This window comes from Saccopteryx leptura, chromosome 5 (genome assembly GCF_036850995.1).
Source record: "Saccopteryx leptura isolate mSacLep1 chromosome 5, mSacLep1_pri_phased_curated, whole genome shotgun sequence".
Lineage (NCBI taxonomy): Eukaryota > Metazoa > Chordata > Mammalia > Chiroptera > Emballonuridae > Saccopteryx > Saccopteryx leptura.
In genome coordinates this window covers 88,642,174-88,656,772 of record NC_089507.1, presented here as the reverse complement: position 1 = coordinate 88,656,772, position 14,599 = coordinate 88,642,174, and the positions used below count along the sequence as shown (strand labels likewise).

General features: G+C 38.5%; 1 protein-coding gene across 1 annotated transcript in view; it reads right to left on the bottom strand.

Moving 5' to 3' along the window:
• ARHGEF38 (Rho guanine nucleotide exchange factor 38) overlaps positions 1-14,599 on the bottom strand; it is a 165,197-nt gene that overhangs the window by 76,163 nt on the left and 74,435 nt on the right. The window contains exon 3 of the mRNA XM_066385918.1: positions 3,259-3,382. Within this exon, the coding sequence (XP_066242015.1) occupies positions 3,259-3,382 (124 nt within the window). The remainder of the gene's footprint in view (positions 1-3,258; positions 3,383-14,599) is intronic.

Here is a 14,599-nt window from a genome sequence, read left to right as displayed (position 1 = left end):
AAGGAGAGCCAGGCTGTTTTTCAGTGTTTATCATGTATTGCAGTAAGAACTCTCTCAAATGCACCTGATTCTGACCCTCTACTATGAGACATCATGTCAAAAATTGAAGTGCGTACAATGTTTTTACCAAATCTCTTGAAATGCAACTATTAATAATGATTCACCTTTAAAAAGGAGAAAAATCTATGACAAAAGCTAAACTGGGGTGAATGCTTGAACAATAGGCTAAAACCAGGATGTTCTAGGCCAGGGGTAGTCAACCTTTTTATACCTACCACCCACTTTTGTATCTCTGTTAGTAGTAAAATTTTCTAACCGCCCACTGGTTCCACAGTAATGGTGATTTATAAAGTAGGGAAGTAACTTTACTTTATAAAATTTATAAAGCAGAGTTACAGCAAGTTAAAGCATATAATAATAATTACTTACCAAGTACTTTATGTTGGATTTTCGCTAAGTTTGGCAGAATAAATCTTTATAAAACAACTTATTATAGTTAAATCTATCTTTTTATTTATATTTATACTTTGGTTGTTCAGCTACCGCCCACCATAAAAGCTGGAATGCCCACTAGTGGGCGGTAGGGACCAGGTTGACTACCAGTGTTCTAGGCAAATCAGGATACGTGTCTCCTTAAACTGGGAACGGTCTTTGACTTCAGCACATGCAGCCAACCCCTGAATCTTCTTTAGGCTCTCTTCCAGATTTCACTTGAAGCTGGTCCCTATTTTTTTTTCTTACTCTCTCCATCTTAGCCTAGATGGTTGTTACCACAAGCCTGCATTGTTTATAACTACATATCCATTGGTCTAGGACTCATTTCCTTTATATCTACCATAGTTTTCTTTCTCCAGACACTTTTGTGTCTCATCACACCCTTGCTGAAAATACTTTTAATGTTTCCTTATTACTTGCAGAGTAATTTCCAAACTTTGATCCCTAGTATAGCCTGTTGTTATTCTATGCTTACAGATTCATTTGTCATTCCTCTTTTGCACAGATCTTTTACTCTAGTTTGACTTGATCACTCCCCATTTCCTGTATGATGGACATTTGTTGTCCATATTTTTGTTTATGTCGTACTTCCACTTAGTCTTCCCAACCTGGACTTTGCTTGTTGAACTCTGATCTATACCGTTAGGCCCAAGTAATATCTTCAAGAATGCTTCTCTGATTCCTCATCTAGAAATATTCTCTTCATCCTCTGAAGGTCTGTAGTCATGTAGAAACTACTCCAATGGTGTATTATACAAACACCTTCAATCCAAGGAGCTGTTTGATTGTAATCTTTTGAAAAATGGAGATGAACTCTTTTATCTTTTGATACCCAACAATGCCATATAGCATCTTAGTCTGTGAACATGCTGCTGCTTAATAACTACTCATTAAGTAAATTAATAAATGAATGGATAATAAATCCAAACTAAAGAGATAAGAAATAGAGTCTGCCCTCTAGAAAATATTTTTACAATTTTCTAGAAACTATGTTAATCAGCTCAGGCTGCCATAGCAAATTAACAATGACTGGGTGGCCTACACCACAGACAGTTATTTCCCCACTCTGGAGGCTGAGGAAGCCAAGATCAAGGTGCTGGCAGATTCAGTTTCTGGCGACGACCTTCTTCTTGGCTTGCAGAGGGCCATCTTCTTACTGTGTGCTCACATGGTGGAGAGGAACAGAGAGGAAACTCTGTCCTCTCTTCCTCTCATTATAAGGACACTGATCCCACCATGATTGAATGCCTGTTATGACTTCATCTAAATCTAAATGATCTCTCAAAGACCCCACCTTGACCTAGCATGTGGTGGCACAGGGTACAGAGCATTGACCTGGAACACTGAGGTCACTGGTTTAAAACCCTGGGTTTGCCTGGTCAAGGCACATACAAAAAGCAATCAATAACAAACTGAAGTGAAGCAACTATGAGTCAATACTTCTCATTCTCCATCCTCCTCTTTCTCCTTTCTTTGTAAAATCAATAAATAAAATTTTTTAAAAAGGCCCACCTTTAAATACCATCACATTGGGGGTTGAGCCTCAATAAATAAATTTTGGGGAAACACAAACATTCAGTACCTGATGAGGACATTTACTCATGAAAAATAATTGAATTTAAACTTATTTGTGGGAGAATCTTTTTGAGGGAACAAGCATTTGAGCTGTAATATGCTACAAGTAGCTAGTTAGTTCATTGTGTAAGGTTAGTTCATTGTTTGTGTAAGATCAGCCTTGCTTCTTAACTTTAGGGTCATCCATATATACCAAACAAGATCACTATCATGCCATTTTTATAACTCTGATTTTCATTAACAAATAAAGACATAATAAATAAAGCCATAAGGTGTGAATGTATATTTGTGTCTTTGTGTCTGCCTCAAACAAGAGGATCCATGTCAAATTTGTAACAGTACATTTTGCTGGGAAAGACAGTGGCATTGTAGGGATAGATTACCCTGTGTGCTCCAACACTGTTGTAATATCTTTGTAATGAGTATATTTTTCATATTATGTGTGACACATAAAAATGATAAAAAAAATTTTTTTAAAGAATTCTTGGCCTACATGATACTACTATATGTATGAGATCTTGTTGTGGCAACTGCCTTCAAAGAGTTCATGTGGCATCCCCTTTGTCACACACAAGAAATGAAGAGAATAAAAATGTGGCTTAACACATTTCCAATTATATCTCTTTTTTTTTTCTTCAAAAATCTTACCAGAGTAAGAAAATAATCTATGACTATTTGAGAGTAAAAGCACATTTGGAAAACAATATAGAGGAAAAAGAGAAAGCATAGAAAAAGTTGAACTTGTGTATCTTACAAATTACATAAATTCTTCATGCAAAAGAATTTACAATCTAAAAATCAATAGATTCATAGGCACAGATCTGAAAAACACTGGGACTAAAATCAGTAAAGCTATTAAAGTATTTAAATATTTAATTCTTTTAAGGATCAAGTAAGTGTTAACCATAAAACAAAATGAGAACATCTGGAAGGCAAAGAGGTTGAAAGATTGAAAATTAAAAAGCAAATGGTGTGCTTAGTGCCACTAAGAGACTTCAGTGAACGAATGTAAACCCATTTCAAAATAAATACAGAGTTTGTGTAATGACAATGAACCTGAAAATGGGTTGAACATTTATATATCTCCTGGGAAGTTTGGTGAGTCAGAAACATAAAACCAAAGCAAAGGGGGGTTATTAAAATATTATTTCCTTTTGTATTGTAAAATGGAGAAGAGAATAAACATACCGATTACTTGCATGGCCGGTTCCACGTCTGTTGTGGCCTCTTCCAACAATGACAGCAGCTTGGCTGATATCTGATGCACGGATTCAATATTACTAAACAAGCTATCCACGTCCAGACGGTCAATCTGAAGAAACACAAACATTGAGCAACAGCTGATGGAGATAGACACTCTGTATGTAAGATGTTTTCTCTTGTCAAATAGTAAGTACCTTATATGTCAGCCCAGGTCGCTTTCATCAACCATTTCTGTAGACATCCTAATTTAGGATTTCCAGAGGAAATGTGCAGTTTTTCACATAAGAAATTAGGATGGTGCATATGTTACCTCTGTCTTTTTCTGTATTTTAACTAAGTTTTTTTGTGAGAGGAGTATAAATCTACACATTCCTATAAGAACCAAAGTGTGAGGAGGATGTGGGCCAGCTAACTGGTATTTTTATGAACTGCCCTCTGTGAGGGGATATTCCTGTGCATATGAATTAAGAAAACTTTGCTGCTTATACAGCAGAAGTCAGGTCTTACTCTAGGCAAGTAACTATTTTCAAAGCTGTTTTTAAACCACAGATGTTCTCAAACTGATGACAAGTTGATGTGCTGAGTTACTTCCTGACTTAAAAAAAAGTGAACTCTTCACCAAATATGTTCTGGGAATAAAAGATTCTTCATATTTTGTAACTTCATGCACACCCTTAAGCACCAATGTTATTATTCTTAGATCTTATAGCTGGTGTGTATAATAATTTACTTATTCATTCATCCATTTTTTATTAAGTATTTTCTGAGGACCTCCTCTGTACCAACAATTGTAATAGAAGCCAAACTCTGTCAGAGACATTGGATGATTAGCGGAAGAATGGCCAACTATCCTTCTAACAATCTAAGTGGAGACTGCTGAGATATGTGTCCTGATTCTGCTAGATCTTCCTCAAAATTTTCCTCTTGTATATAAGTCAGACCTTTAATAATCAAACAGTATCTGTCTGGGATTCATGAAAAAGTTGGTACAGGCCCCACTGGGCTACCATAGCAAATAGAAGTAGGCACCTCTTGCCCATGGTTTCTTGTGCATGAAGTCATAGGTGAAAAATCAAGTCACCAGCCCTGGCCGGTTGGCTCAGTGGTAGAGCGTCGGCCTGGCGTGCGGGGGACCTAGGTTCGATTCCCGGCCAGGGCACATAGGAGAAGCGCCCATTTGCTTCTCCACCCCCCACCCCCTCCTTCCTCTCTGTCTCTCTCTTCCCCTCCCGCAGCCGAGGCTCCATTGGAGCAAAGATGGCCCGGGCGCTGGGGATGGCTCCTTGGCCTCTGCCCCAGGCGCTAGAGTGGCTCTGGTCGCGGCAGAGCGACACCCCGGAGGGGCAGAGCATCGCCCCCTGGTGGGCAGAGCTTCGCCCCTGGTGGGCGTGCCGGGTGGATCCCAGTCGGGCGCATGCAGGAGTCTGTCTGACTGTCTCTCCCGTTTCCAGCTTCAGAGAAATACGAAAAAAAAAAAAATCAAGTCACTAATAATCAAGTCACGCTGGTGCCTCAAAGGCAAAAGACAGACTTGTTTGACAAAAACCCAAGTCAACAAAATTAAGGGGTCAGAGAGAGACAGAAAGTTGAGCGAAGAATTAGAAAAAAAAAAAAAAAGAGGCTCAGAAATAAAGAGACGTTGGCAACAGGGAATACAGAATTAGACACAGACTTAGAGGACATCTGAAAACGGCGTCAAACAACTGCTTTCTCATGCTCTGAGCTCAGTTTGACCAGGTATGCCAGGTCTATGCGGGGGTGGGGGGAAAGGAGGCAGGCACTCTTCTTTTTGCTGGTCCTTTTTGACATTGACCCATTCATTGTTCCCCATACTAGACAGGGATATTATTTTGGTAAGAGTATTCTGTTATTTAACATAAAAGCATTACTTCACATTGTACGTTGTGTCAAATTCAGTGACTATGTAAGTTATTTTTTATACAATGTGGTCTGGTTGTACACATTTCTTTCAGCCACCTTGAGAAATTCCTCATCTCTCCACTATCAGTCTTGTTCTCAAAAAAATCTTCCAGCCTCATTTGTAATCAAATTTCATATGATTGTATGTAATGGGTTTATTTCTATATAGTACTATACAACTGTTTTCTATTTTTACATATTCTGAAATTACCTTTATAGTACATTATTATAATGCAATCATAATTAGTTTTTAGGGTCTTTAACCCTAAAGCCCTAAAAATAAGGCACATGTGGCTCTTCTGCTTAAAATTTATGATATTAATATTATACAAAATATTTATAAAGCATAATGATTGGGATCTTTTGTTAATAATAATATTAAACAGATCAATGTCACATATCTCTGTGTACCACTGACTGAACAAATTATTTATTCCAAGGAATTGCTTTATGCATTCATTATTAATTAAAATGCGAAGTTGAGTCTTTATTTGGTACAAAATGTTTTCCAAAAGTTGTGTATGGACAACAATGAGGTAATTGCCAGGGGGTGGATAGGGGAGGGTGGTGGAGGAGGATGTAGGGGAAATAAATGGTGACAGATAAAGACTTGACTCGAGGAGTAAACACACAATACAGTGTACAGATGATATGTTGTAGAATTGGACACCTGAAACCTGTATTATTATGTTAACCAATGTTACATAATTAAATTACAAAAAAGTATATAAATCAAATTTTTATAGACTAAATTATTTTAGATATACTAGCCAAATAGTTCTTAAAATTATATTTTGAGACAAAGTCTCAAGTATAAAATGTCATCCTTAATTGACTTGCTTGATAAGATAAAAGTTTAGATGCAATCATACAGTATACCTTATTATTATTTCATTTGTTTTGGAAACTTTCTTCTGAAGAGCTAAAGTGCTTCATATTTATTATTTCATATATTATTCCAGCTTCTCTGTAAAATATGAACCAGTTTGAAGATAGGGAAACTCATACACAGTGAAGAAAGATGCCATGATTAAAATTATGAGGTTCAAGAAAGACGTAGAACTGGAAACTGTCTGCTTAGTGCTATGCCTTAGCCTGTTACCAGCGAACACTCTTAACAGAATAGTTTGCTGACTCTGTTTGAATTTTTTTGTTTTCTTCCCAAGTTTTTCATTAAGTTTTCACTTCTACTATTTATTTCCCAGGTCAGAATCTTGCATATGTGTCTAATTTAGATTTTAAATTCATTTATTAAGGATCTAATTCTATATCTCTCTATGATCTTAATGCAACAAAAACTAAGTAACAGAAATATAAGTATTAATCTTATTTCTCTCTGAAGGACAGAAAAGATTAAAACATCAATTGACCTGATTTCAACCGTCTGTACCACCATAGGCCTGTGGGCATTCTATGAATTACAAAATGAATTCACAGTCAGTCACTACTATGCCAAGGAACAAACAAAGGTCTGGACCAAATCTGCTTTCAAAACTGGTAGATGATGGCCTGACCAGGTGATGGCGCAGTGGATGGAGCATTGGACTGGGATGCAGAGGACCCGGGTTCGGGACCCCGTGGTCGCCAGCATGAGTGCAGGCTCATCTGGTTTGAGGAAAAGCCCACCAGCTTGAACCCAAGGTCGCTGGCTCCAGCAAGGGGTTACTCGGTCTGCTGAAGGCCCGTGGTCAAGGCACATGTGAGAGAGCAATCAATGAACAACTAAAGTGTTGCAACGCGCAATGAAAAACTGATGATTGATGCTTCTCATCTCTCTCCATTCCTGTCTGTCTGTCCCTGTCTATCCCTCTCTCTGACTCACTCTCCGTCTCTGTAAAAAAATAAATAAATAAATAAAAAATTTAAAAAAAAAACAAAAAACAAACAAACAAACAAAAAAAACTGGTAGATGATTTTATAATTATTGATATAAATTCAAGGAATCATTTATGCACATTTATTAAAGATTTACCAGGAAGAGGCAATGCTCTAAGAGCTTAAGTTGAATTGTATTTTAAATAAATTAAAAACTCATTTGTAAAAGAAGATTTAATCTAGGTATATATTATTCTAAGCAAAGTCAATATATAATAGTTCAAATGTACAAAACAGAAAATTAAAGGTCAGTGTTTCTGGTGACAATTTAATTCTTTGCTTTACACAAGTATTCATGACTTGATCATTTTCAAGTAGCAAGTTCCCATTACATTAAAATGATCACTGAATTTACAGTTGCATGTATACAAAATTTCTCAGGTAAAAAAGTCTAAGTAAAGGAAAACATCTATAAAACTTTGTCAGTTTAGAGACTATAATCATTGGTATAGAATTACTTTGTACCCAGCAAGCACCATACACCCACTGGTTTCAAAATATTTCTTCCATTCACATCCTAGTCCAAACTTTTCCCTTTTCTCACAAATGCTTTGCCTTCATGTTACTTTACAACATTCTAACCCTCTGCAATGGAATATGGTAATGATAACATTTGTCCATTAGTTCTGCACATGTCTTTTGCCCTGTCTGTTGCATTTTGGGGGAAAGTCACACCCCCCAGCTCTACCGTTTCTAGTGAAATCATCAGTTATGATGACCTGTCCCCTACCCCACTCTCGACAGTGATGGGCATGTGACATAGCTGGCCACAGAGGTTGGGTTAGAATGGGCAGATTCCCAAGCAGAGACAACGAGACTCTTCACTAATTTTTAATGAAAAGCTGTTGGGAAATAGAAATACCTGGGTTGTAAGTCATTACCATGTAAGTTTCCATCTTCAGCAGTCTATTTTGTGAAGAGCTTAAATGTGAAAAAATCAACAAAGAGAAGAAAGCTAAACCTGATAAAATCATCTTAGTTATTGGATATACCTCATCTAAAGCAAGATACCCTGATTACAGAAGTTGATAAAATGACTTTTTATTTAATCTAGATCAAATTTTATTTGTTACCTATAACCAGTAAAGGACCGGTACACTTTAATTTCTAACCAAATCTCACTTCTAAGAAACCTTTGTTGTACCCCTGGTTAGAAGTAACCTCTCCCTCTTCTGACCTTCCATGACTCTTGCTTCATATAACTCAATGCTCATATTGAAGCCTATTACATATCTCAGAGATGTTATTAATTAATCTTTCTCTATGTCAAAACTGTGTGAGGTTCTCCAGGATATTTGTGTTTGTACATTCTTTCAATACCCCACTGTGTCTAATACAGTACTGGGCCCGCCTCTTGTTACTCAATAGAAGATTGGAAATTTGAATTAAATTGAGTCACTATGATATATCTACTCTGTGAATGAATGAAATGAAATGTTCTTTCTTTCTTTCTTTTTTTTCTGAAGCTGGAAACGGGGAGAGACAGTCAGACAGACTCCCGCATGCGCCCGACCAGGATCCACCCGGCACGCCCACCAGGGGCTACGCTCTGCCCACCAGGGGGTGATGCTCTGCCCCTCCGGGGCGTCGCTCTTGCTGCGACCAGAGCCACTCTAGCGCCTGGGGCAGAGGCCAAGGAGCCATCCCCAGCGCCCGGGCCATCTTTGCTCCAATGGAGCCTCGGCTGTGGGAGGGGAAGAGAGAGACAGAGAGGAAGGAGGGGGGTGTTGGAGAAGCAAATGGGCGCTTCTCCTGTGTGCCCTGGCCGGGAATCAAACCTGGGTTCCCCGCACGCCAAGCCAATGCTCTACCGCTGAGCCAACCGGCCAGGGCCTGAAATGTTCTTTCTAATCACTCTGTTGGGTTCTGAATAGCAGGTATTCACAGAAGAAAAATGGTTTAAAGAAAGAAATAAAAATTACATAATTTAGTGTTCAAAATATTACATTAAGTAAATATTTAAAATTTTTCTACTTAATTTTATCTACAAAAACAAATTGCTGTGCTCAGTTTGGCCATTAGTGTATCTAGAGAATTTGCTGACAGAGGCCAAACTTCCTTTTTAGTTTACATTTGGGAAATCCCTGTTCACTGACTTCTGTTTAACGAGCCTTAGGACACTCAGTCTAACTGAGTCACAGGGAGGAATAACGAAACATTCTTAGTTAAGTGTATTGTGTAGACCAATCAAAAACATCTTTAAAAGTGAATATTGAAAGAAAGTCTAGGAACAATATTTTTAGAATAAATTATTATTAAAAGTCATTTATGTTTATTGTAGAAAATTAAAGATGGGTAGATAAGTAAAAGAAAGAAAATATAATTGCTTATAATTCTATCATACAACAATAACCATTGATATTTAGAGGTATGTCCTAAGAAATTATTTTTTTCTCTCCATGTTTGTACATCAAAAGATTTATGCTAGGAATAATGTTTTAAAAAATTCTTTTAACAGCATAACACGGACATATTTTTATGTCATTAATTTTCCTCAATTGTACCATTTCTAAGGTCCACATTTATGTAGAAATACTATAGCCTACTTGACTAAATTTTTGAAATTTAGATAAATTGCTCTTTTCCATATAATAAGCAGCTCTCCTGGCTAAAAATTAGTTCACACCCATGATTATTTCCCCATGATAAATTTGGTAAGTATAATTACTAAACTAAAATTAGTACTATTTCTTAAGGCTTTTTAACAAATCTGGCAAATTATAGCAGCAATTTAAAGCATTATTTTTCTTCTAGTAAACAATTAAAAACCCTCAGTTGGATATTACTGCTCTGGCCTCAATTTGGAAGCATATTTTTAGGTTTCTAATTTGATAATCAAAATCATACCACTTTAAATTCCAGATATATACAGACATATAGACATATATATGACCGTAGAAAACAGAAAGAAATAAATAGCATCATTTTTGAGTGCCATGATGATTACCACCAACCAAATGCTTCTCTAGAAATGATTTCTAAACTCAACTTCAATGTTCCTATTTGGTGTGGTTTGGCAGTAAATCTAGGTTCAACATAGGGTCCAATCGGGACGCTATATTAGAATCAATATAAGGGAAATTCACTTTGGATATTATTTAACTCAGTCTAGCAGAACCTTGGTTCGTCTACCCCTTCCAGAAGGCAGTTCCATTATGGTGGAGTGGAATGCACAGTTCCACAGTGGAACTACCAGTGGGTCCAGATCCACAGCATTATGAGACCTGACTGTATTCCCTAAGATAATATAACCCATTATTAAAGTGGAAGCTGTGGATGCTCCATGATATAAAGACTGTAACTGTACCAAGCAAAGTGAGAGTGGTGGAAAATGGAAAATATGTGTTATAAAACTGCAAGTGGAGACGCAACGGGGATATTCTGAGAGGAAAGAATCAGGTCTTCTTTTATTTTTTAGGGATAAAAATGAGACGGGGAATGCTTGTGAGACAAAAATTGCTGCAAGTAGAAAAAGAGGTGGGTAAACGACATTGGCAACCTCAAGGCTAGAACAGTTACTAATTACCATGGCATGTACTCAGTTGGCTTCCAGACTTCGAGGCTTTTCAGGGTAAACGAGCCATTATTTCATCAGGTTTCACAAAACTACTGATTTGTATGTGTGAAAATTCCTGCTGTGAAACCAGATTCTAAACTGGCTAATTGAGTCCAACTACAAGTTGAATCAATATCACTGCTAGACAGAAAGTCTTTTAATTAATCTTGAGGCTAAATGTCTAAGTTACCCGATAACTGCTCGGAAATGTTCCAGGACAGAAGACGTTAATGAGGACAGACCTGTATCACCGCAGAGATGTCAATCCCTGGAGAGAAAGTCAGGTTGGGACTCTGCGACAGACGTCTCAGCCTGTGCGAGAGACAGCCAGAGCCAACGGAGGTGAATAGAGGCCTGACTAGGGACTGTGGTCAAGTTTGAGAAGTTCCTAGGTCTCTGAGAAAGAGGATCGAGAGACCCATCCCAAACTTCTTTTACTAATGATAAAAAAGTAAAGTGTTTTGCCTGACCTGTGGTGGCGCAGTGGATAAAGCATCGACCTGGAAATGCTGAGGTCGCCGGTTCAAAACCCTGGGCTTGCCCCGTCAAGGCACATATGGGAGTTGATGCTTCCAGCTCCTCCCCCCTTCTCTCTCTCTGTCTCTCTCTCCTCTCTCTCACCCTCTCTCTCTCCTCTCTAAAAATGAATAATAATAAAAAAAAAAGTAAAGTGCTTCTAGTGACGTCCTTGGTAAAAGGTAGATAGTTGACCAAGGGTCCTTGTCTTTGTTTCTCTTATCTGTCTTGACACAGCAACAGGCAGAAAAGAAGTGACTTGGTAGAGGTTTGAGGTGGCATGCAGGTCTGCTACCCTTTCCTCTGAGGATTTTACATGAAATGCTCAGAGGACAAATAATACTGCTGGGAATAGCCTTCTGAGCTGAAGATCCAGTCAATTTAGTGATCCTTTAGAAATTCTAAAAAAAAGAAAAGGTAGAAAATAAACACGAGTTATATCGTCAAAACACGAGACAGTAACTTGGAACCTGGAACAACCAGTGAGATTATGAGAAAAGTACATTAATTTTTTTATGCAGCCAAGTCAACCAAAAAATTATATTTAAGGTCTCTGGGCTGAGCACAATGAATAGGATAAACATTTTGTGTTTCAATCATTTGAGTACTTACTGTCTGTGTGACGGTATGCATGTATGTACATGTGTGTTTGTTCGTTCTTTTTCCTGCATACTCAGAATTGGATCTTATTTGGTATAAAAACCAACCAGCAGAAAACCAACCATCTAAACAAATAAAACGCCAGATGTTTTCAACAGAACATCTATTTCTTTTAGATCAATATCTGAAAGAAACAACTGATACTAGATATTACTTGTTCATCATTTACCAATTATTTTTCCATTTTGTAACACAATTGACAAAGTTCTTATTTTTAATAATACAAAGACTAAAAAAGTCCTAGATTTGCTAAAACTAATTTTAAAAAAGTATGAGAGACTTGAAAAAAAAAAATCCCACAGCATTTGCTTGAGATGACAAACACAGGAAGAAAAGAGGAGTGAGATAAAAATGTGTTGGCTGTGGTGAGCAGGTAAGTCACAGTAGCCAGGTGTGAAGGAGGAGCTGGAGACAAAACTGTATAGAACCAACACCCATGAAGTCTGTCTGTGTCATAAATGCTGGTGTTTCCCAGGGCTTAGTCAGTCCAAGACTGGCATTTCCACACCTTCTGCCTCAGGAAATCCCATTTATTTTTAGCACTCTTACTACCAGATCTAGATTAATCATGACGCTGTTTAACATTTTCATTGGTTTTCTATCCCACACACAAAAAGTTGGTACTTCTGGCATGTGGGTCGCTGTGGCCTAGCTTCTCACACTTATCTGCCTCATAGCCAGGATCTTGGCGCTCCGGGCACATACCAGGCCATTGCAGGTCATGCTTCCTTCCTCGGGCTATCTCCTTGAAATCCAATGATGAGAGTAAAACTATAACAGGAGGTTAAAATTGAACACTTCTCTCCTCAATTTCACTTGGGGTGTCAATTAAATTCCAAAGTGAGTATGAGATGCTTTGCTGTATGCAGAATGTAGAAAAGGAAATCTCAGTGAACTGTCTCAAAATCACTTGCATGGACATCAAGCCTGAGAAACCTAATAGAAACTGGCTGTAGGAAAGTGGTAGCCAATTTTGGATGAACTTCTACTCTCCCAGGCTTTTGGGGCAATCAAATCAATGCATGAATATTTCCCTTGGACAAGATGTGGACCCTATGATAGAGTGAACTGGGATGAGTGAGTTCATCTCTATTTTGCTTCAGACTGAAGGGCAGAATGTGGAGGCAAACCCTGGTGCCTAGGAGATGAGGAAAGAGTTGCAAGCCACCATCTGGGACAGCAATGCAGCCTGGCCCAAGTACCCTTCGGAAGAGAATGTCCCACTCAACTCCACCTCCCACCCTCCATCACGGCTGTCATGAAAGTTTGCACACACACACACACACACACACACACGCACACACACACATGAGCACACACACATGCACACACCTCAGGGAAGCATCTATAAGGGAGTTACATTATTACATTTAGAAACCCCACAGAATGTGAAGCATGTCTATAATGGCACCAGTCCAAGGGGACTTGCCCTTTCCCGCAACTCACTCCCTTCCCATCCTCCCAGGGGGTAAAAGCTGGCTGATGACCTGTTGTCTGGGGATGAGGAGGAGCAGCAGGGGGTGGGTGGGGGGAGAAAGAGAAAGAAGCCACCCGCATTCCCTCCTCTCACTGCAGGATTCCCATAGGGCAGGCCTGACCTGGGGGAGAGTTGATGCCAAAGTCAGGGTACAAATTAATGTCTGGGGCTGATATTCTAATTTCTGAAATAAGACTGTTGTCTTAAGGTCTATTATGTAAGAGAAAAAGATTTGATTCTCCATTTAATGGTGTCCTCTGACCAGAGATGCCTTTTCTGTAGACACTCAGGGTAGTCTGGAGCATCAGGAATGAATACTCTTAACAGCACCCTTCAACCGATATCTAATAGGAATTGGTGGATGAATACCCCTCACCTGGGACAACTCTGAGGTGAGTTCTGTATAATGTCCTCGCTGTGGGATATCAGCTTCAGTTGGTCACAGGGGTAACCTGCTCATAATGTACCCTATATTGTCTTTCTTTCCTTATTCATCTCATTTCCCAATTTCTTTACCATTGTATAGGGGATTGTCTCCCAGATAAATGACTTGCTCTAAAATGTTTTTATTTGGATCTGCTTACAACCCAGAGTGATGCGGTCAAAGAATGATTAACTGAGTAAAGGCTTGAAGAAAGTGATGGAACAAGCCATGCAGTTATCTTGGGGAAGATGAGCCAAGGCAAAATAAACAGCAAAAACAAAAGTTTGAAACAATAGCATTCCTGGCTTGTTCATGGAACACTGAGAAAGCCAGAAGGCAGAAATAAGTGAGATCAGGAAGAATGAGAGACCAGCTCATGCTAGATTTTGTAGATAATCATAGAATATGAAGTTTTGATCAGTGAGATGAGAAGTCATTGGAAGGTATTGAGTAGAAGTGAGTAGAAGAGGGACATGATCTGACTACTATTTTAAGAGAATTACTCTGGCTGCTTGGTTGAGACAAGGGTGGAAGAAAAGAGATGGGCCATGAGGCAGGTGCCATAATCTAGGTGGTAATTGATGGGTTCTTGAATCAGTGGAAGTAATAAAGGAGGTGAGCAGTGGTCTCATTCTGGATCAATTGTGAAGGCAGAGCTAATAGAATTTGCTGATAGATTGGACATGGGATTTAAGAGAAAGAAAAGTCAAGGGTACCTCCAGTGTTTTTTACCCAAACGACTGGAGGAATGGAGCTGCCAATTATTGAAGTGAGAAAACTGCAAGGGAAGCACATTTTAAATGGAAAATTAGGATCTCAGTTTAGGACATGTTAAAGTTGAGATGCCTTGTAGACAACCAAGTAGAGACATGAGTGGAAAGTTAAATATAAGTAAAGC